The sequence below is a fragment of the Rhinatrema bivittatum genome, chromosome 7, assembly GCF_901001135.1.
Source record: "Rhinatrema bivittatum chromosome 7, aRhiBiv1.1, whole genome shotgun sequence".
NCBI lineage: Eukaryota > Metazoa > Chordata > Amphibia > Gymnophiona > Rhinatrematidae > Rhinatrema > Rhinatrema bivittatum.
Window position 1 is genome coordinate 14,303,613 of NC_042621.1, and position 25,237 is coordinate 14,328,849.

Here is a 25,237-nt window from a genome sequence, read left to right on the forward strand (position 1 = left end):
GAGAGTGGATTGCTGGTAGACGGATTTGTGGATGATGGTGAGAGCCTTGAAAAGTATTCTATATTGGATGGGCAGCCAGTGTAGGATTTTTAGGATTGGTGTGATATGGTCCTTGCGACGAGTGTTTGTAAGGATCCTAGCCGCTGCGTTTTGCAGCATCTGAAGAGGTTTGGTGGACGAAGCGGGGAGACCAAGTAATAGAGCGTTACAATAGTCGATCTTTGAAAACAGTATGGCTTGAAGCACCGAACGGAAATCCTTGAAGTGTAAGAGCTGTCTAAGTTGCTTCAGGACCTGTAGCTTGAAGAAGCATTCTTTGGTTGTGGCGTTAATGAATTTTTTGAAATTCATTCTAGAGTCAAGGGTGGCCCCAAGATCTCTGACCTGGTTTGCTAATGGGATGCTAGCATTATTTGCGAGGGGGTTGTTGTCACTAGGGGAGATAACCAGTAGTTCCGTTTTGGAAGTATTTAGGACCAGGTTGAGACTAGAGAGCAGAAGGATGATGGCGTGTAAGCAGTTGTTCCAGAAATTTAGAGTAGAGATGGGGTCCGAGATGGGGATTATGATTTGTACATCGTCCGCGTATATAAAGTGGGTGAGATTGAGACTATTGAGTAGCTGGCATAAAGGGAGTAGATATATATTGAACAGGGTAGGGGAAAGTGACGAACCCTGAGGTACGCCTTGGTTTGATGGAATGGAGTGAGATTCTTTGTCATTTATTTTGACTTTGTAGTGTCTGTTGTTCAGAAAGGATGTGAACCAGAGCAGTGCAGAGCCGGATATGCCTATTTCCATTAAACGGTTTAAGAGGATAGTGTGGTTTACCGTGTCGAACGCGGCAGAGATGTCGAGAAGGGCTAGCAGGTAAGATTGTCCCTTGTCAAGGCCCATCAGGATGTTGTCCGTTAGAGAAAGAAGGAGGGATTCTGTGTTTAGGCGTTTCCTGAATCCGAATTGAGAGGGGTAGAGAATATTGTGGGAGTCAAGGTAGTCTGTGAGTCGGATGTTGACAAGCTTTTCCATTAGCTTGGCTATAAAAGGTAGGTTTGCAATGGGGCGGAAGTTTGCAGGGTTGGCTGGGTCCAGGTTGGGTTTTTTTAAGTAAGGGTTTAAGTGAAGCAATTTTTAAGGAGTCCGGGACCGATCCTTGATTGAGGGAGCAATTTATGATGTCTGCCAGCGGTTTAGCAATGGTGTTAGGGATGGTGAGAAGTAGTTTGGTTGGTATTTGGTCCAATGGATGAGTGGAAGGTTTCATTTTCTTGATTATTGATTCAATTTCCAGGGAGGATGTCTGTTCAAGAATTTCTAGTGATGGTCTGTAGATAGTTGGTGGAAGGTTATTGGTTGCGAGGCTTAATGGTTGCGAAGGGTTTGGGGACGTGTTAGTTGATGCCAGGGGGGCAAGTAGGTTTTTGATTTTGTTATCAAAAAAGATAGCCAACTCTGTTACTAGGCCCTATTCTAGGTGGATTCCAACATAGGGTGCTAATCTATTTTAGAGGAGTCAGAATATGAGATAAGACATAACTCATTAGAACATGTCAGTATAAATGGAGGGTTTCCAAAAGATTACCTTTCAAATGAATAAAAAAACAATTCCATGACATGGCCCTTTCCCTCACCCACATTCTCAGTAGTACCAATACAGAACCAGTTCATATTCACAGTCACTGACTACCCAAATGTTGTAGAATAAGAATTCAATCAAATCAACCTGCTCACATTGATCACAGTAAGTTGCAAGTCACAACTTGCTTTCCAAATGGATTAAACCAGCTTCGTACAATTTTGTCTAAATGGATGATCACATCTAGCACAGTCACCACTACTTCAAATGTGTCACCCACAAACTACCAATGAAATTGATTAAAAACAATAGAGACTCAATTTCTGGAACCACAATTGCACAGTATTGCTAACCATCAATGTTTGCTCTAGTTTATTTTATCTAACACACCATATTGTATGTTTCAGAATAAGTACCTAAGCAAATGTAAATCGGCCCTGCTGCCTTTCAGTCTCCTGTAGGTTAAAAATTGATGATTACAAAAGGGTTATAACCTTGGTAACATGCCATCAATGTTCTTATGTTTAAAAGATAAATGTAAACAAAGCCAAAATGAGTTCTGGCAGAGTATAATGTTTTTAAGTATACCCATGGCATGGCTGAACACAAATCAAAGTAACTAGTTGATGTTTTTTAATTGGGTCTGACAGAGTCATTAAACACCAGCTGTTTGTTTCTTTTCTTTCCGTCTTTTTAAATAGTAGAGGCTGTCTTCAGAAAATATGCATGAACAAAAGGAGGAATTCTTTTAAATTTTTGCAATTTTCTCCTTTTTCTCCTTAAGAATCACAAAATTAACCCTACGCTTTTGGCTTCATCAAATAAAACTAAAAGCCCCATGCATCAGCATTTTCCACTTCAGTCATTTCAGAGTATATTTCAGAGGGAAAAGGATTACAGAAATATGTATTACAAGGTCAATTTTCCGAGACTTTATTGGAACCAACAACAATTGTTGAATGGCAGAATCTGACAAATGGGTTTTCAGGGGGCTAAACATAGGCGCATACTTTCACAACCATGGTATAACTGGGCGCTCCTGGGAGCTTACCTTGGTCAGAGAAGAAAACTACATTCACACACTGAAAAAATGTCTACACAGAGTCAACTTATGTAACTCTACATTCTCACTGGAGATGACAAAGTCCACCTGTACTTTTTATCTGTAAAACCAGATGATCATCAAACACAAAACTGCATAGATGGTTCATGTTTGAAGATTGGATAAGTTTGTGGGGGCTGAAAGAGAACTGTAGGCTTGTACTTTGTTAGTCAGTCAGCTTACTGAGAATTCACCCCAAAAAGCAGAGCTTCACAGTAACAGGATCAGTAAGATTCCACAGTTTTTACATAAAACCGCTAATGGCATACAAATACAAAAAATTCAAGTAACCTCATTACTGAAATTCAAATTTTCCCACCTCAGCTGGGATGGAAGCAGCAGAATTTATTTATGACTTGTGGAAAAAATATACTAAATGAAACTGGATTGCTATTCCTAGTTAAATTCTAATTAAATGTTAAAAAAAAAAATCAACAACAAATTATCCTTGAAGGGATCAGCTGTTATTTGTACATTTCTACAGGAGAGGCAAAAAATAAATGAAAAAAACAGTGCTCTCTCAAGTGATAACATTATTCAGTTATCTTGTGTCTTCTAATTAAATGAATTTCTTAGAAATATATGGATAAAAATGAGTGAATAGTGAGTTTGCTAATAACTTATTCTATAATATTATTGCATGTAACACACTAGCCTTTTTTACATCATTATATGTGTACAATATAAATTGCCAAGACAGCAATATTCAGCTCAATCACTTGAGCAGCCAACTCTGTTCCTAATGACATAGTACACCAAATGGAACTGTGCCAGCTGGTCAGATCCCTATATTACTAATCCTTATTTGCTAATAAAAAGAACCAATCAGAAAGCAGCTGACTCATAAAAGCTGCTGTGTTTGTGCAGGAAAAAAAACAAAACAAAATAAAAAACAACTGCCAATCATAACACAGAGTTTAATAAATATACAAAACAAAAAGGTCATATTATGAAAAGCCTTGATTGGCTAATAGTCAAAGCTATTGGCTAAGCAGCATTCACATTATCAGTAATGGTACCTACATCAACTTCCAATATAATGCAGCATTTTCTCACAGAATGGCAATTAGCTTTTCTTCTGTTTTCGTCATTTGGTATAAGAGAAATGCCATCCATTGAGAGGTTTGCATTGAAATTTATTTTGGTATAAAAGCCTTGGCTTTTCCTTGACATTTTATAGGATTATCCAGTTACAACCTGCTAGTCCTCGTCCATGTCCATCAAAATTTAATATTCTATTTTCCTGTGTCACACTAACACAGGTAAATACAGAGAAGTATTCAAGTTTTCCTAACCTTTCTGTCCAGCAGAATGTGTCAATGGACACTGAGGCAGCACTGGCCTACCTTCTCAAATCAGCCGCAGAAACATAGTCCTGCTGGGTCACTCCAACTGTGCTTCCCCTCTCTCCCACCGATTGTCTGGTGCTATTTATTCTTTGGGTAATATCATCCCCATGCTCCCTGCTCCTACGGACCTCTCTTGTACCTTAGTCTCCCCTCCTATCTACTTCCCTCGCTTACCTAAAGCCACTGCCACTGGTGCCTCTCCTCTCCCTCCTGCAGCCCGCGTGGTTCGTCATCTGCTGTTTGAGGACTCTGAAGAAATGGATGGTTCAATCAATTGATCAGTGAACCACACAGGCTGCAGGAAGAAGAACAAGAGGTGTCAGTGCCATGCCAAGAGGAGCAGCTAGATTTGAAGTGCCGGGGAAAAGTGAGAGAGAGATGTGCAGAAACTAAGGGATGAAGAGAAAGAGCAGGGACTCTGCCAGGGAAAGCTGCAACTCAACTGCACCTCTGGAGGAGCCCCTCCAACTGGCTGTGATACTGGAAGGAGTTTCCCTGCCATAGCTGCCATCTAAGCCCAGTGACAGCACCACTCTTACTCCACAGCTGGAGAAGTATTATCTGTTTCCTGCTCAGCATTTACCCATGGGGCTGTGGTGGCCTCACTCTGCTTGATTCCTCCCACTCCGCTCTGCCCATGGGTGCATCAGCTGTCAGCACATAGTCTCCTGGGCTGACCAAGTCAGCATAGCTGGCAGACGTCATCAGCCTGTTGACAGCATAGGAACACAGCAAAAGCATATGTTCCCAGGCATGCAGCTTTTCCTCCTCACCTCCTTTCACTGTATGCTTTCTCCTTAGAAAGTGCATAGGGGCAGAGGAGATGGGGGGTAGAGAACAGGTCAAGGAACATCTGTGGTGAGCGTAAACATGCCCTCTCACTGTATCCCCACATTACTAGCCTGCTTTTAGCAGCTGCCAGCCTAGGTAAGAATTTCATTTACTACACCGACCCACCAGGAAATAATCTGATATCCTAGAGCAGTCATCCAGCTCTCCAGTGGGGTTTGTTTACCATGGGCATATATAACATTCAGTCTCTGATAAATGGTAGTCACCATGTTTACTTTCCTTTTAGTCCAGTTTTAAGTTTGCTTGATATTTTTGGCCAAACATTTGTCCCATGTTTTATTTTGACACATTAATCACCTCTCTGATAACACTAAGGCCCAGATTTACGTGCGTAGGTGGGCTTACGTGCACCGGGCCTATTTTAAAAAGGCCCGGCCACGCGAGTAAGTCCCGGGGCTTCAGAAAAGGGGTGAGGCGGGGGTGGGGTCAGAGGCCATTTGCCGCTGTGCCAGGGGATCACGTGCCAGCAGGCTGCTGGTGCGCGCAACCTGCGCCTACTCCGAGACGGGCGCAAAAGTTAAGACAAAGGTCGGGGGAGGGGGTCCTAGGTTACTGCTAGAGGGTAGGTAGATTAGGGGAAGGGGTAGGAAGGCTAGATTAGGGGGTAGGGAAGTTCCCTCCCAGGCCATTCCTAAATTGGAGCGGCCTGGGAAGGAACAGGGGAAGGTTGCGGGCATTGGGGCGCGTAAGTTGCACTAAGATGCACCCCCTTGCGCGCGCCGACCCCTGATTTTATAACATGCACGCACCTGCCCGCACATGTTATAAAATTGGGCGTCCATGTATGCACGCCGGGTAGCGCGCGCACATTTTAAAATCTGCAGTGGCATCCACGCGTAAACCTGAGCGTTCTATCCAGGCACAGATAAATACGGCATAATTCACTGAATGCAATTCCATTTGTTGCACCAACGCAAAGACTCCTTTTCTACTCCCACCACTAAAATAATAAAACCAACCCTATCATTTGGTAAGTGCTTGAACAATTTCTCCATAATCTTGGCACAAAAGACAGAAGCAAAAAAAATAGTTCTGCTCTTAGCCTCATTTCCATATCATGTTCATTAGCTATTCAGAACTTGCATTTAAACTAAATTCACTTAGTCAGACTTCAAGTAATTAAAATACAGTGAGGTATCAGGAAGGCAAAAAATATTCTGCCTCAGGGCTGTCTAACATAATATTTTCTGCAAGCATACGACTTCCCCTCAACAGAGGGTATTCACTCCAATGAAGAGATTCAGCCAAGGTTTATGGAAGTAATTTGATACTGACACTAACACTTCAATTTCATAACAGGGTTTAGGGCTGTGAACTCTCAAGTAGCACTGAAAGTAATGCCACACCATATTAAGAAATGCACTGCATAAGGCACAAGGCTGGGGTTGAGCTGGAAAGCTGCAAGCAGCAGCATGGTAAACGGCACATCCAAGAGAGGGATTTAATATACAAAAAACTAAAAGCCTAAATCCAACTAAAAGCGCCTTTCCCTAAATAACTGGGAATTATTCTTATTAAAAAGTGACATGAGCTTTTACTTCTGTTTTTGTTGTTCCATAAACTTTTGGCTGATCTTTCTTGGTGAGCAAAAAGCTGGCAATACTTCTCTTTTCCAAAAACAATAGTTATAGGACTTTAAGAATGTGTTCTGCAATTATGCACGCTGCTTGAATAGCGACCATCCGCTCACGGAGAAGTCGTCTTGAAACTGTATTTGAGATAAAAAACATACAAAGGCAAACAAGCAGCTGACAATTCAACATAATCTCCCATTAAATAACAGCTCATTTAAGCATATCCCATGGTGCCCTTCACATCTGGCAAATGATTGGAGTTGGCAGATTTATTTTCAGTGCTATGTGGGTCTGCCCCGCAGTAACCTCACACAATTCATAACAATGCTAGACGACTTTTCCTTCACAAAAGCATGCTTTGATTTGCAAAGATAAGGAGGCACAGATTTTGTTACCACCTAATTACTAGATGTCTCCTGTCAGAACCACAGGGCAAGGTTATTACTTCCATCCTCTCTTGCTTCACTTCATCTCAACTACCATAAATTTCAAATGGTACATCTATCCGCAGTGAGTCATTTACACCGTAAGACCCTGTGTTTGGGAGAAATAAAAGGTTTCAGGCAGACCCTCGGCTAGTCTCTCTCTCCCTCTTCCAAGTCCCACAGGTTAGATTCTGTAGAAGCAGGATTTTAAAAGTTCTTTATTTTGGGTCACTAAAAGATTTCACAAATAGAAAATAAAGTCTTCTTTTCATTTGCTTTGCTCTGAAAACAGTTCACTCCCCAACCAGAAAAACAGCAATAGGAACACAATATTTATTCAATCAAGCTGTCCTATTTTTTTCCGAAGTGTGATCATGTTTTCTTTTTTTTTTTTTTTAGCTCTTTTGAGCAGGCATAAAGATTTCGAGCGGTCTTACCATATGGTAGCTGCCATTTGCGTCTAAACCTGAACAGGTCAACATCTTCCAGTGAGGGGGGGGGGGGGTACATCACTTTGCTCTCTGCTTTTCCCACAAGGACAGGTTAACAAATATTCACCTTATCGCCACAGAAAATGTGTGTCCCTGATGTAAATCATATGGCACTAATAAGTCAACAGAAGGTAACAGAAACAATAAAAGAAGAAGAAGATCTGTAAAATAGACCAAAAGGTGGATGCTTTGGGGCTTGGAACTACAGAACTTGTGCGTCCTTCCAAACATGCTGCACCGATGCTTCTAAGATAAAAAAAATGAAAAAGGAAGACTTGCACGAGAAATAGTTTAAGCTAGCACACTGCAAGTATCCCAGCTAGCCAGGCTGGTAGCAAAAGGCTACAATGCTACAAATACCAACCGGTTTGATGCTAGGCAGACACCAGCTCTGTTACAATGTTAATATGCTAATTTACAATATGTAAATGCTTTGTATTAGCTGCCACGCAACATTTAATTGTTTTTCTCTAACTGCAACATATCTGATACTGTGATACTAAATGCTAACAGCTGCTTACATTTTTACTTCAACTATTCAGTATGTAAATGCTTTATGCAATCTGACAGTTATAATAGTTATATAATTGATCCCTTTAATTGCAATGCATCTGATGTGTTAATGATTTCTATTGTAAATTTATTTTGATTTAAAAAAAAAATGTATATTCCATTGCTTCTCAGCCTCTTTTGAGCTAAGATCTAAATGCAGGTTTTGAGCTGTGAGTGAGCGGAGTACGATCCCTTCTTGGCCTTTTGACTGAGATTGAAAATCTGTACAATAAGTGTGTGTGTGTGGTGGAAGGGTTAATGCCCTGCCATCCAACCCCACTAAAGACCCAATTACGCTATGATCATGGATGATTACCTTGAGAGGGACTGCGTTTTTCTTCTAAATATTTGTCATCCTCTTCCCATAAATCTGGCAAATATATAAACCCTTGGTATAAACATATTGATGTCTCACTGTTGATTTAGTTATCGGTGTGGTTGCTGAATAGCAACAAGTCAACCACATTTCTAGTTTAGAAATATGCATAAGTATACAGTACTAACCTCCAGAACTCCACACATCAGATCTTCATTTAAGGCGCTTTGTAACAAAAGATAAGGTCAAAGTCTGTCTATAAAGGTTTTTAAAATACAGTAGACCCTCATTTTACAGGTCACAGTTTGCATCAGGGTATATGTATAGGCTGCATGGTGACAAACTCTCAGAATGAAATAAAAAATTAGAAATATATACAGAAATATGGCATGGTGGTATAATCTATTTTTTATTGTTGCATTTTTTGGAAATAAACTGGACTCTATCAGTCTTCTTTGGAACCAATAAGTTGAGTGTTAAACTGAGGTAAATGTGGTTGTAGTGAAAGATGTTCTAACGGAGACCAAAGGAGACTAGAAACCCTGGGTACAACAGATATATCAAAGTCTTCTATATTTAAAGCTAGAAAATAAAAACGTTATTTGATATTTGGAAGGACACATCTATCCAAAGGCACATTTCCACAGTCCCAACTGTAATATTCTGATTTCTATCATTATAAAGTTAATATAGACACTGAATTTCCTAATTTCTCATTTTTAAATTGGATTTCATCTAGCAGTCTTTAATTGCATTGTTTATGCTGCTGGAATAAGTATGCATTCTTCTTGGTAAGATGTTGAAGTTGTTGATGTCAAATCAATAAAGGTCATGCCATTCAAATATAATCAATTATTATTCCATCTCAGAGCAAAATCAATGTATAACCTGAAATGCATTTTAAAAAGACCTACATCCATCTGAAGATTAACCAGAAAAATGCATAAATCCGACCAAGGCTGGATCCATAGCTGTTTGCAACATGGGAGTTGATTTAGCTTAATCACACCTCTATATGTTATGTTGGCTCACAATATTTTTTGGACGAAGATGATAGAAACAGTAACAATGTGCTTAAACACAATAAAATATAATATACCATTATTTCAACCAACCTATGAGACTCGGATGAAACCATAACAACTCTTGCTGGCGCAGATTGGCGTAGGACATCTTGAAGGAGCTGAACAAGGTGAAAATGTCCCAAGTAATTCACCTGAAAGGTGGACTCCAGGTCATCTGCTGTCAAGGTCCAAGGACTGGCAAAGACGCCAGCATTGCAGATCAGAATGTGCAAGGGTCTGGAAATTAAATAGGCATTTGACAGAATTAAAGAAAACTGAACAAATATTTAAAGAGAAGAGCGAAGCAAGACAATCATCACCATTTATTTCATTAATGCCATCATTCTGCATTGCTCTGAGACCACCAGAGAAATGGAAAATGCTAGGCAATGATTTTATGAGTATTAAATGTAACAATAGGGATGATCATTTTCAAACAACTATACATGACTCATACAGGTATGTGTATGGCTGCATGTAAATCTATGATAGTTTATTATAACCTGAACATATCATATATGTGTATATAAAAAAAATATGCATATCCTTATCCCAGAACATAGGCAAGTATATATGCTTACATGCAAATACAAGCAATGCAATGTAATGAAAGAGAGTATTTCAATGCACTGAACCTGCTGACTTTTCCTACTTATTTAAATAACATAAATGCGTATATTTTCCACACAAAAATAAAGGGCTTACTCGTGTAAACCCCGTCGGCATATTATAAAACATGTGCGTGTAATTGAAATTAACCAGTTTTACCAATTATTCCATCAGTTTGCCCTGGTTCCTCAGCCTGAACTCCCCCCTCCTCCAGTCATACCCAGACCTCCCATCCACCCAATACTACACAATAAACAAGTCTATCAAGTACACAAGATAATTAGCAGGTATAAAATTACACAAGTAAGCTGCTAAATGTACACGCATAAATGTCTTAAAATAGCAAGCCATGGGTGTAACTATTGGCCCCGCATTGCAACACCCCTAGACTGCTCCTTTTTTATGCGCATATATGTGCGCATATAACAAAGCGCTTTGGCCTATAGCAATTATGTGGCTATAGGCTACTTATGTGCATAAATGCTTTTTCACATAAACTTCGAAAATTACCTCCATAGAATTTAAAAAAACCCCAACCGTTATTACACAGACACTTTCATAGTTCTAAGAAAAACATCACATTCAAGATTCTCTACACAGTGGCCAAGAAATAAAATATATGTTTTTATTCATCCTTTCTGAAAATTGGTGCTTGCAACTTTATTTTTAAAAAAAATCTGGTGAAAAAAATGCTTTCTATCAGCTGGAATTTAAAATAAGATACAATCAGACGGTTAGGGGATGGCTAGAGGTTCTTTTGGATTCCCATGACAGAGGAGAAGAATGAAAATCTAGTAGCTAATGGCCAGGCTAGCCACACAATGGAACAGAGACCACAGCTGAGAGTAAAGAGAGTTGACATGAAAAAGGGTGTCAAAGAAAATAAAAAGGCAGGGTATTAAAGGTCAAAAGGCAAATTTTATACTACATTCCAATAAAGGCAGAAGACAGTGAGAGGCTCCAAAGAACTGGTGATAACTGGCGATATAGCTCACAAGATTCAAGCTTGTGCTAACATTTGGTTCTGGTGAGATGTCAAAGAATTTTGTAGAATGCGGAAACCTCAGCAAACTGGAATGGAACCTCAATTTTACAAAGTGTGGATTGGGCCAGTACTGAGGGTGCAGGCCACGGTGCTGTGCGCTGAAGTAAAATCTAAAAGCCCTGCACATGTGAATTACGAGGGTTACGCAACGAAGTGCCGGGCCGTTGGAAGGGGGCCGGCCGAGGGGCGTGGTCTGGGAGGGAAGCGGGCTGGGACAGTGCCATTAGACACTGTCCCTGGGAAGCGTGCGCCACCAGCCAGCCGGCATGTGGAGATTATTTCTGCTCCCGAGGAGCAGTAAGACATCAAACACAAAAAATGTAAGTAGCTAGGAAGGAGTTAGGGATCAGGGAGGAGAGGGGAAAGGCTAGGAAGGTAAGGTAGGTGTATAGGGAAGTTCCCTCCCAGTCCGTCCATGGGTCTTAAAATCGACCCTTGTTTCACAGAAGATTTGAGTTCAGTTGCAGAGACAGTGCTCAGGCTGTACGAGCTCCTACCAGCCAAAAAGCAAAGAAGAGAAAGCAGAGATTAACTGGGATCTATGGCATTGCACCAGAAAGGAAACTGGGCAGACTGGGTAGTCCTTATCTACCGTCATATTCTATGTTTCTATAGCAAGTCCCAAAATAATTACATAATTGCCATTGAATAGCTTATATTTTCCTTTGTTTCCAAATTCAATTCTTATTTTAATTATTTTTCAACTCCCAGTTATGTGGTTAATTTTTATAAATGGCAATGGGACTAAAGGGAAGTGGGATTATCCCCCTCCTGCCGGTGTGTTTGTCCCAGAAGAGGTTCAACTTAGTCTGTAAACCACAATTAAGAGAATTCTCTTTAAAAACAAAAATTATATTCCAGCCATTGACGAGGGGAAGTAAACTTAGTCATTAAGACCATCCAATGACTAAAGAGATGGAACTAACCTGAGACTAATTGAAACACCTTGACCAATTTGAAAGGTTTGGGGTCTCCCAGTAAGGAAGAAAGAACAACTTGTCCCTATACGACTTGCCTCAACCAATCCAGTGAAAGGTGGCATCAAATGCATAATGGCTACAATATAAAGGCAATCTATAAGGTGCAGCACGACTGCATAATTTGTCCATCATGACATTGCAAGGATTAGGGGAACCATCTGTGCTACTATGGGGGTGCCATGCTGGAGAATGGAGAAAACAACACTGCAGTAGGAGAGCATCGGAAGATGCAACAAAGCAAATGTCATCCTCATTGCCACATCAAATGTTCCGACATTGGCTAATGGCACTCTTATGATCTGGTGTTGTGTACATTTAAATGGTGCTTTCCTTTGAAGCATGCACTTCCATCCAATAAAAACAGACTACAATGGAACCACAGGACTGTGGGAAATGGGGTGGTCTTGGGACTGGAGTGATGCAACAAGATTTAAATGTGTGTGCAGCAATTTTGTACCGTAGCAGTGAGAGTTATAACGGAAAAACCCTTTAAAAGAAGGAGGAAATGTATTTGACTATTTTTTTTAAATACTGATTCATTTCAAGGATTAACTGTGACTTGTCTCGAATTAAGATATCTCTGTCCAAAAGGAAGAAGCTGAATTTCTGAAATGTTAATTTATTTTTTTGTTACTTTGCAATGACCTTAAAACAAGCCACAGCATCCTGAAATCTGAATACATGGCCGACAATAAAAACAACGACTCCCTTTGATACTATAAATTGTAGAATGCAGATTTACAAGGCAGCTAATATTTCTACCAGTTCACGCAGCCTGGAATATGAGATCACAGGAGGACATCAAGAGAGCCAACCTAAACCTGGATTGCCTTCTAAACATATCCCAACAATTTTAACACCTTTCATTAATGTTAATTAAAGAATAAGTACCAGAGGCAAAATATACTATGCAATATGCACCCAAAACTGCCAGCTTGATTAATTAAAAACAGGACTGCAGAATATGCAATTATAAAATTTAGTGAAGTTTTAATTGTGAAGGTATTTCCTTGGGTTGCACAAAAAGGAAGGATTCAGCTTTATTCTTCCCTTTCATGGGCTTCACTTTGCTTACTTGGTTTAACAAAGCTTTTGGAAAAGACGCTATAAACTCGAACTAATGTGTGCACATATATATATTTTATATAACTTCTGAAAACATATCCTTCTGGTGAAATTCAAATAAAATTGCAGCCACCTTAAATATTTGTTAATTAAGATGGCTGCAGTTTTGTTATTTGAACATGGATGTGACATAGCTTACATTTTCAGAATTTAAAAAAAAATCTAAGCGAAAGCAAGCAAACTTCCATGTCAAAATTCAGATGACAACAGTCCCATCAGCTGAAAATGAACCAAGGATATTACATTGTTCACCTAAAATTGAAACTTGCAAGGACACCCGCCTGGTTGTCATAAGCCAGCACAAGCTATCACATCCTAAAATAACAGGCCCGGAGTTAGGCAGAGGCAACGATGGCAAGTGCCCTGGGTGCCAAATACCCAGGCCAAAGAGGAGCCTGCTTCTGCTTGCTTGATGACTACGTGCTGGCTCAGCATCAAAGGGACGCTGCCACGGCACTCTGCCTATGAGCACCAAAATCTTAAATCCAGCCATGCCAAGGTAGGGTCTCTGTGGGCAATTTACTTTTTGCAATACCTCTAATCACCGTATCCATCAAGAGCATATTGCCATATTGGGTCAGACTGGGGGGAGTCCATCAAGCCCAGCAACCCGTTTCCAACAGTGGCCAATCCAGGTCACAAGTACCTGGCAGTATCCCAGCGATGCCCTGAAAGGTTTTGCAGGAGGCACGGCTTCTACTCTAATTCCCTTATTGGTAGCTTCTAGGCCTATTCTCCAGCTAACTGCTCTCCCTCTACCCATGTCATGACAGGAACCGTATTATGTAAAGAAGGTATGCTTGCACGCTTGTTTGTTTTAAGCATGTCTGAATATTATGTATGTTACTCTGTTCCCAGCACTGAACACTGCTGGGGAAATTATGGGTCATAAGCTTTTTAAATAAAGAGGCTCATTAGCTGGCATTTTCAACAGCCCACAGCAAGTACAAAGCACTTAAAGACATAAACCCAATTTTTCAAAATGGACTTGTGCGCGCAAGTCTGTACTCCCGAGTTCAACTCTGGAACATACTCAGTGAGGTCCAGCCCAAAATAAAACTGATGGCCATCCTTAAAATATCTGTGATAATTATTTACTGCTAGAAATGGATTACTCATGTATTAAATCAGACGACCTTGCAGTTACCTGTCCAGCAAGTAGCTATTCTGAGAGGATTTTATTTTATTGGGAAACCCGGCCGCAGGCAACTGCAGCCGGGTCCCCCTTCTCTTACCGGCAGATGTCGGCGCTTCCCGCTGCCTCCTTCGCTCAGGCCCAGGCCACTTTGAGGCCTTGCCACAGCGTCCTCCCCACGAGGGAGACGCCGCCGAGTTCTTTAGGGGCTCCGCTCCTTAGGCGCGCGCATCGGCCCGGGAGTTAAAGGGGCCGCGGCAGGAAACCTCGGCCCGGCCCCAAATCCTACATCATCAGAGGCCTATTTAAGGCTGCCTCAGACTTCCTTGCTTTGCCTTGGCAACAGGTCGACTCTCCTGAGTAGCTAGTTGCTGTTCCTGGCTCCGCTCCAGTGTTCCTGCTTGTTACCGACGTCGTCCCCGTGTTCCTGCTTGTTACTGACGCCGTCCCTTTATTCCTGCCTGCTCCAGCTCCATTCCTGTTCCTGTTGTTTCGCTCCTGCTCCTGCCTTCGGTTGCCTCTTCGGTTTTGACTTCGGCCTGGTTTCTGGATTCCTCTGTCTGCTGCCCGTCCTGACCTTTGGCATGTTCTCCGGCTTCTGCTTGTCTTCTGCCTGCCCCGACCTCTGGTCTGGTTCCTCGTTTTGCACCTCTGCTGCTCACCACGACTCCTGGACTGTCTCCGCCTCTTCAGTCTTCTGCCAGCCTCGACTCGGACAGCCCACAGGACTTCCTCCGCCAAGAGACCTTCGACTAAGTCCTGCCATCCCCAACACCCAAGAGCTCAACTTGTGGGGAATGATGGCTGGTATAGGTGAAGTTCCTGTCAGGTCTCCTGGTCCAGTTCCACCTACTGGCTACGAGTGCCACTGTAGGTTCCTTCAGTGGATCTTCCAACTCTCGAGCCGGCTCAAGGGTCCATGTTCCCAACATTTTTAGACTTTTGTAAATGGAAGAACAGTGTCTAAAAATACAGACATCCGTTTCCAAGCAGCTGTTTAATTAAACATATTCTACATAAAAACATGCATTCTCATTTTGATTCCATGAAAGATTTAACCCACATATCATATACATGAAAACAACGGAAGTCAAATGTGACACGATGTATGTAGGATGTTTCTCAACTGACTTCAAGGATTTTATACTCCCCGAAACTAAAAATCTGCAGAAGATTTTCATTTCATCCCTTAAATCCCATCGAAGCTGTTTCTCCACTATTTTTCCTCATCTCCATGCTACAGATGTGAAAAATGAAAACTTGAGCAGCTCCACACAAAAAAGTAACTCACCTGTAAACCAAATGCACTTCTGCCATTCACTCTGCCCTTTCCTGTCTCTTTTCACAACTTCTTCACAAATCTCCCTCCACGCACAGCTCCAAATTATTTTAACCAAGCTGGGTTTTCACCTGGAACTCCTGTTGACATTGCCACAAGGTAATTGTAATCAAAGAGCTGGGGCAGACCTTCGCACATGTCTTGTACACAGAGCAGTTTAGAAATCCTAGGGCTTTGGAGTATTCATTCTTTCATGTTCATTTATTTGCAGTGTATTTCAATGACCTTTATTCTGTTTTTTTTCTGGATCTATAGGAGAATTCAGACAATGTTCCACTGACTCCCAAACTAAAATTATTTGCCATAGAGTTATGATATGCAAGCGCCTCCATGCAATTAAATGTAGATTTTGTATATAAAGCAGCTGGTCACAGTCCAGCCATCCTTATGGATGGTACATAAAAGAAATAGCATCTGCTGAAGATGTTCAGCGCAGAAGAAAATAGTGCAAATGCAAACATGGTTTTCCATGTTTGATATTTTGACAGCCTTTAAACATGTCAGCACTCACTCTTGGAGAAAAATATACTCTTACACTAGTCACAAATAATTTTTGAGCCAGCCAGATGGCTAGCATTCTGGACTGCTAGAGGAAACATAGGATTTTGCTGCTGTCTCTGGGAACAGATGTGGGTGGAGATGGGCTAAGATTGTGTTAAGTACTGTTCTTATAATCACAACAACTGGCTCACCCGAGGGCTGCTCTATAGGGAAGTGTATCCTGATTACTAAGAGGAAAAGCTACAGAAATTATCTATGAATTAAAGCAAGGATACACAGAAAAACATGCACGAGAATTTCCTTTTAAGTACCAGAGGGGAAATGCAATATCTTATTCTCTCAATGTGCCTTCATCAGCATACAAAACAATAGTCACTCCTCAAATATAGAGAAATGAACCAATAAGCTGTGAATACCTCAATTTCAATGTGAATCCTTACATTCCATCAAAAAAAATCCCTTTCATCTAAACATTTTTAATGGAAGGATTGATGGTTTCATATAAAGGGAAGGCTGTTACCATCCCAGTACTCAAAGTCCCACAACTAAATATAATCATGAACCACCAACTACCTTCCTCTCTATAAAGTTCCTTTTTTTTTTTTTTTACAAGCAATCTTTTTTAGAATTCAAAAAATGTCTGGGAAGACTGTGCAAAAGGTAACACTCCTACATCACACTAATATTTATGTCAATCACAATCTTATAACGTCAAGCTGACCAAGGATAAAAAGTAACACATGGCATCAAGTGTCAGTTTATTGGTTCATTTCTCTATATTTGAGGAGTGATGTTCATTTTGTTTTGCTGGAAGTATTGCACTTCTTCATGGTGAATTTATATATTGGTTCCATCATCAACATAAACATATAATTACAAAATGAACATGCGATGGAGGTGCATAAACTATATGAAATGAAGCAGCTGAAATATTTTATTTCCATGAGACTCATGTACTATAAGGGGGAACCCTTCCTTTTCAGTTTTTTTCCCCTGGAACTTAATATGATAACAAGAAAAAAAAAACTATGGAAAATGACCTTATTATAACAAACAGGAGACAAATACATGGAAAAGTCATTTTTCCACCAATTTTTTTCTTGTTATAACTTTTCAAGTCCCAGGAAAAATAACTGAAAACAAAGGCCCCTAAATAGTACCTATGTAAGCCATGTTGCAGATATACTGCAGGGTTCTCAGCATCAGTGATATGCACAAGGGCTGTAGGCCAACTGTGTGTGAAATATCTGCGGCCTCATTTGAACAGTATATAGTAGGACTGCCAGCTCTCCCAATTGAGCCCCAAGAGGTTGATCCAGTACTAGCTTTAGACCCATTTCATGCATGGAAATATGGCTCCAATTTCCCTAATAAAATTAGAGCTGTATTTCCAAGAATGCAATCAGGCAAAACCAGGAGTAGACATAAGAAACTTGGCAAATCTAGCACATATACACTAATAAAACTGAATCCTTGACAAAAATAAATGTACACGCCCAACGGCAAAAAGTTCTAACTACTTGAACCACTGGTTTGCTCTCATTTGAATGTAGAATCTTTTATTAGGGTAAAAACTTAAAATGGTAAAAAAAAGATATTCTTTAGTATAAACTGCCAAAACACAGTCACCTCAAATAGCACTTAATAATAAAATATTCTGTGTAATGTGAGAAACCAAGGTCTACGACTAAATCAAGCCAGAGAAAACAGCCCACATTTTGCAGTATGTGTTAAAATTGTCTCAAAACATCACAACACAAAATCATAGTGAATGTCAAAATAGTTTTTGTGGAGCAGAAATTGTATTAGTTAGCAGATATTTTAAAATGCATTAAGCTTCACATGCCTACATTTATTATGCCTTTAAAGGGTACATAACTAATGAAACTATTGCAAATTACATTAATTGTGGAACCCTGAGGACATGAAAGATACAAATGTATATTAGAAGAATTTTTCAACAGTTCCATATAAATTTTCTTATTCTCTTTCTTTACTCTTCGCTTACTTCTATTGACTAGTATCACTTTCATAAAGGCGTGTTGTAAAGATTCTCAGAAAATACAGTGAGCCAATGTATTGGGTGCATACATATGCATACACTGTAATGCATGCTTGAAGCCCTGGATATTTTCTGTGAAACAATCTATTAGAAAATTGTTCATTGGCATGTTTCCAGACCAAGTTACTGGAAGAATAATACTGTTGGTTGTAGTTATGTTTTTTCCTGGTTAGTATACCATTGTAAAACTAATGAAACAGCTCCAGTAAAGGTCATTGATGACTTGGAAAATAACGGTTATGCTTAAATAGAAATTCCTATATTGGCATGTCTATAGAACATAAGAAAATAAGACTTGCCATACTGGGTCAGACCAATGGTCCATCAAGCCCAGTATCTTGTTTCTAACAGTGGCCAAGCCAGGTAACAAGTACTTGGCAGAATCCTGTTAAGCTCGCCGGCCGTGGAGCCCCGTGACTGGATTCACGACAGAGGCAAGCCTGGGTTCCCTGGCAATGGCTGGGAGCCGCTACCGACACAAGTTCCTCTTCTCAAGTGGCTCTAGGTCGCCTGCTGGCATCTCTTCCACTGCAGGGATGCCGCTGACTGAACTGCCCCTTAGGTGCATGCGAGCACCTCCTGCCAACATTTAATGGGCCTGCAGTAGGAAAATGCTGTTGGCTCTCTGGGAAGATGTCAGCCCTTCAGGGCTATAAAAGGCTGGACCCTGCTTCCCGGCCTTTGCCTTGGCAACAGGTTTCCTTACTCCTGGTAAGGTATGAGTTGCTTTTTCCTCGGTTTCCGAGTTCCTTGCCTTCCTCCTTGCTTCATTGGACCTCCTTAGCTTGACCACAGACTGGACACTGACCACGACATACACCATCTGCCTCAACCCCTTGCCTGGACACTGACCACGAGATACGCCGCCTGCCTCGAGACCACGAGATACGTCGCCTGCTTCCATCATCACAGAGACCTCACGAAAGTCCAGCTTGCCCTGGCACCCAAGGGCTCAACCCAAGGGGAATGTGGGCTGGTACGGGTGAAGGTCCAGAGGGGTCACTGCCTGTCTCCAGCCTCACATACTGACAATGGGGACCTCCCCACAGGTAGTGTCAATTCCCCTTTGGTCCAAGGGTCCACCTACTCAACAGATCCCAATGGGGTAGATAGATTCCAAGCTGCTTATCCCAAGAATAAGCAGTGGTTATCTGCAAATTCACCTTAATGGTTTATGGACTTTGCTTCCAGGAACTTGTCCAAACCTTTTTTAAATGCAGCAACACTAATAACTTTCACCACATCCTCTGGCAATGAATTCTAGAGCTTAATTATAATTGAGTAAAAATATTTTCTCTTATTAGTTTTAAATGTATTATCTAGTAACTTCATTGTGTGTCTCCTAGTATTTGTACTTTTTGAAAGAGTAAACTGATTTAATCCACTCCACTCATTTTATAAACCTCTATCTCCCCCTCAACTGTCTCTTCCCCAAGCTGAAGGGTCCTATATTAAATAGCCTTTCCTCATAGGAAAATCGTTCCATCCCCTTTATCAATCTGGACATCCTCCGTAGCTTTTCTAAATCTTCTATAGCTTTTTTTGAGATGTGGTGACCAGAACTGCACACAATACTCAATAAAAGATTGCACCATGGAGCGATACAGAGGCATTATAATAGTATCTCTTTTATTCTCCATTCCTTTCCTAATAATTCCTAGCATTCTATTTTCTTTCTTGGCTGCTGCTGTACACTGCGTAGAAGATTTCAATGTATTATCAACAATGACGCCTATATTCTTGTCCTGATTGGTGACTCCTAATGTGGAGCCTTGCATTGTGTAGTTATAATTTGTATTACTCTTCCCTAACTTTGCACTTGTCCACATTAAATTTGATTTGCCATTTGCATGCCTAGTCTCCCAATTTTGCAAGGTCTTCTTGCAATTTCTCACAATCCTCTTGTGATTGAACAACATTAAATAATTGTGTTATCAACAAATTTGATCACTTCACTTCTTGTTCCCATTTCCAGGTCATTTATAAATATATTAAAAAGCAACTGTCCCAGAACAGATCCCTGGGGCACTCTACTATTCACTTTTCCACTACTCTCTGTTTTTTATCTTTTAATCAGTTGGCAATGCACAATAGGGCACTGCCCCCATCCCTTGACATTTTAATTTCCAAAGCCGTCTCTCATAAGGGACTTTGTCAAATGCTTTTTGGAAATCCAGATACATTATATAAACTAGCTCACTTTTATACAAGTTTATTTACACCTTCATAAAAATGTAGCAAATTAGTGAGGAAGACTTCCCCTGACTAAATCCTTGTTGGCTTTCTCCCATTAAATTATGCCCATCTATATGTTCAAAACAAAAAAAATCAGTGAAAGTGCACAAACTTTTTCAAATAATCCACATTAAAAATGTTTTATTTAAAGAATTTATTTTCTATTTAAAATACTTTTTTTAAACATTCAAAAAGTGTTACATAAACAAATATTTATTACAATACATTCCAGACATCAATATCCATTCAAGTTCATAAATCTTTCAAAAAACTGCCACACTATATAAAAGATTTCTAAACTCCCCACTTCCCAAAAAACATACATATGACCTACCCCTTCCCCACCAATCCTCTACACAATTACAAAAAATAGGAATTCCTGCAAACCCTCCCCTCCCTAAAAAACCACTAACCATTAAAATTACAGAAAATATTGAATTTACACAATCTTACGGCATACACATAAACAGGGAAGAAATACTTTCTCCAGTCATTAAGGAAGTATTTAGACTGAATCCCTTCTTTCAAAAAATGTTTTCAGAATGGAGATCCACCATGAACACCAGATCTATCTTCTTGGAGATATCACTCTGATATCATTCCTGGAACTTTCAATATTACAATCAATGCAGCCAGAAACGTCTAGTGGAATAACTCAGGCCACACGGGGGCCAGGAACTCCTTTAATGGTATTCAATGACTGCCATCTGTTTTCACATCTCACTCTTTTTTTTATATCTCCCGACACGGGCCTATGTTTCGCCTCTTACAAGAGGCTGCTTCAGGGGAAATCAAACTTCTCGAAATATTTCAAATCCCTCTTCATTACTCAACTTAGGATTCCTAAAACAATGAAGCCTCCAGTGTAGCCACAAAAATGTAAAAAAGATGGTTGGTATTAGTTTTCTGAAGTATTTATCTTGAATGGATATTGGTGTCTGGAATGTATTGTAATAAATATTTGTATACGTAACACTTTTTATTTTTATAATTTTATTTATCAAAAATAAGTTTTTCTTTTTATGGCATACAGTATAAATCAGAAAGAAAAAAATGCAATACAGCCCTCACAGAAACTCAATAACAAATTTACATACCAGTCAACACATTGATATTTGAATATAATGGGTTACAAAGTAAGAACATAAGAACATGTCATACTGGGTCAGACCAAGGGTCCATCAAGCCCAGCATCCTGTCTCCAACAGAGGCCAATCCAGGCCATAAGAACCTGGCAAGTTCCCAAAAACTGTATATCCCATGTTACTATTGCTAGTAATAGCAGGGGCTATTTTCTAAGTCAACTTAATTAATTACAGGTAATGGGCTTCTCCTCCAAGAACTTATCCAGTCCTTTTTTAAACACAGCAACACTAACTGCACTAACCACATCCCCTGGCAACAAATTGCAGAGTTTAATTGTGCGTTGAGTGAAAAAGAACTTTCTCCGATTAGTTTTAAATGTGCCACTTGCTAATTCATGGAGTGCCCCCTAGTCCTTCTATTATCTGAAAGAGTAAATAACTGATTCACATTTACCCGTTCTAGACCTCTCAAGATTTTAAACACCTCTATCATATCCCCCCTCAGCCATTTCTTATCCAAACTGAACAGTCCTAACCTCTTTAGTCTTTCCTGGTAGGAGAGCTGTTCCATCCCCTTTATCATTTTGGTCGCCCTTCTCTGTACCTTCTCCATCGCAGCTATATCTTTTTTGAGATGCGGCGACCAGAATTGTACACAGTATCCAAGGTGTGGTCTCCCCATGGAGCGATACACAAGCATTATGACATTTTCCGTTTTATTCACCATTCCGTTTCTAATAATTCCCAACATTCTGTTTGCTTTTTTGACTGCTGCAGCACACTGAACAGACAATTTTAATGTGTTATCTACTATAATGCCCAAATCTCTTTCTTAGGTGGTAGCTCCTAATATGGAATCTAACATTGAGGTAGATCTACAAAACATTTTCCCATCGATAGCAGGGCTGAATTAGCCATGCTGTCATGGGATCTGTCAATCAGGCCCGGGAGGCGGAGCTTGTCAAAGCAGAGAACAGAGCTTTGCTCTCTGCGGCTGCGCGTGTGTTCCCGCGCAGGAAAGTAACAGTATCTCCTCAGTCTGCTTTTCTGTGAGCGGGATCGCACGCGGAGCTATTTTTCTCCTCAGTTTAAAAAACAGAAATAAAATGTCAAAACCAGGGTTCAAACCCTGTCTCTGTGGAAAACGGATGTCGGTCACGGACGGACATGACCGATGTTATCAATGTCTTGGACCGCATCACCATACAGAGAATTGTGAGTTTTGCTCGAAAATGTCACCAAGAGCATTAAACAAAGGGCCTATAGGCTTCAGGAACTTTTTGCCTCTCGCGATCCGTCAGAGGCTCATTCATCGCCTGGCCCGTTCACTTCATTGGCTCCAGTGAAAAAGAAATCTTTGTCGTCTGATCCTAAGTCCTCCACTCTAGGAGGTAAAAGGAAAGCAAAAAATCAAAGGCCAGTGGGTTCTCATAAATCCCCAGTGCCTATAGAGCCGCAACATACCTCATCGGAGGAGGAACACTTAGCGCCGAAGACTTCTGCGCCTATGGCGCCAAATGCACATATACCGGCACCGAAGACAGTCTGCGCACAACTTAGCGATTCCGGCGCGCATGGCGCAGAAGAGACCACCACGCCGACCAGTTATGCGCACGGCGCCGGAAACACCTATGCGCATGGCGCTGGAAACACTTACGCGCATGGAGCCGGAAACACCTGCGCGCACGGCGCCGACTGTAAGGAAACTTATGCGCACGGCGACTAAAAACCCTGTGCGCTTGGGATCCAAGAAATATGCGCATAAAACTACAACCACGCACAATCCTACTTCCGCGCACAGATGTTCAAGTGCGCATGAGTCTATAGTCGCGCATACGCGCATACATGCACATACCTCTACATCTGCGCGTAAATACATATCCGCGCATAAATCTAAATCAGCACATACATCAAGATCTGCGGGTAGAAACCAGAATTACTCGCCTCAAAAATTAAAGAGAGAGTTGAAGTGAAAACAATACCCTTCACACAGCTCTTCTTCCGAGGCTGAAGTCACAGATACTGAGTCTACATCTGAGGACTATCATAAGTACTCACATCACTCCCATTCTAAAAGATTAAAAAAGAGGAGTACTACATGGGAGATGAGTCCTTTGACTTCTAAATCATCTCATAAAGTTCCGTCTACTACCGGCTCATTAAGAAAACTGGTACAAATTCTTTCCTCTACCACTTCTTCAGATTCGGAAGACTTAAGAAATACTCCAGTAAATAAGACACAGAGAGATAGGGAAGTTCCTGCAACTTCACCTCCAACAACTATCTCACAACAACAAGACAATCGTATGATAATGCCCTCTCATACAAGAGAAGCATTTTTTCAATTGTCGCAGTCTCTAGCAGGATTTTACGAGACGCTTCAATCATCATTTAAAATGACTAATACTGAGGACAATGCTACAAAACATAAAGCACAGTCTAATGAAGAGCAGTCAGCAGAACCACCGACATCTCCCAGGATAAACCAACCAACCTCGCCTACTCACATACAGGATACATATTTTGATTCTCCTTCAATACAAACATCCCCATCATCATCGGTGGGATGTCTGTCAGATACACAGGACCAACTACAGGAGCCATATTCCCCTCCTGAAGACCTTACATACCCAAAATTCATAGAAAAAATGGGTACCATTCTACACCTAGAGGTCCAAAAAGAAACAGACCCTAGAGCGGAAACTCTTGGACTTCTAAAGATATTTGATACTCAGGTGGAACCAACATCTCTTCCACCACAAGAAATCCTGCACTCCGTCTTACAAAAATCCTGGGAAACGCCTTATACAACTGCAGCTGTTTCTAAGAAAACAGACATGAAATTTTGTATGAAGAAAGCATCACTATACACTCTACCACAATTGCCTCACACATCAATCGTAGTAGAGTAGGCGATGCAAAGGTTCAGGAAAACAAAGTTGCACACTACTTTCCCACCAGGGAAAGACAACAAATATTTGGATGAATTTGGTAGGAAAATATACCATAATTCGATGTTAACCGCAAGAATTATGCAACATCAGTTCAACATGGTACAATATCTGTATGAGTGTATGCAAGATATGAAAGGTATACATTCCTCAGTAGCTGAACAGATACCTCAGCCTCTTCATGACATGGAAGAATGTTCTCGACACCTCTTGAGGTCAATCTATGAGGCACATGAAACATCATCCAGAGCATCTGCAGCAGCTATTGCAGCCCGCAGACTAGCATGGTTACGTTCAAGTTCCATAAGAGATGACTTACATGTGAAACTAACAAACCTCCCATGCACAGGAGACAACTTGTTCGGAGAATAGTTCCAGGATGCAGTAAGTAAATTAAAAGATGAAGCTCTAGCAGTACAATCTCTAACATTGAATCCTATTTACTCGACTGCACGTCGTTATGTGGCATCTACTCATAGAGAGCCTTATGCCAGACGACCCTACAGAGCTTATCAAACGTTTCGTAACCAGCCATACCCTTCCTACCAGCGTCCTCCTACACAAACCAATACATCAAACTCAACGAAGAGGTAAACCACGTAACCAGAGACAACAGGCACAACAGCCTACTTCTGCAGCAAAGGCGACCTCATCTTTTTAGTTATTCAGCCGCCACCACAACATCAAGCTCCTCCAGGCAGAATTTGTTCTTGCCTGAAAGCCTGGGAAACAATAACATCAGATCAATGGGTTCTGGAGATAGTACGTCAAGGTTACCAACTCCAATTTCTCACAAAACCTATATTACCTCATCTTTCCACACTCAAGATTCACAATTCCCATCCACAATTGGGGGAGGAAATTGCTTC

General features: G+C 40.8%; 1 protein-coding gene across 1 annotated transcript in view; it reads right to left on the bottom strand.

The window, feature by feature from the left end:
* Window positions 1-25,237, bottom strand: part of WWOX (WW domain containing oxidoreductase) — a 1,431,301-nt gene that overhangs the window by 917,291 nt on the left and 488,773 nt on the right. Inside the window, exon 7 of the mRNA XM_029608165.1 lies at window positions 9,353-9,538. Coding sequence (XP_029464025.1) covers window positions 9,353-9,538 — 186 coding nt within the window. The remainder of the gene's footprint in view (window positions 1-9,352; window positions 9,539-25,237) is intronic.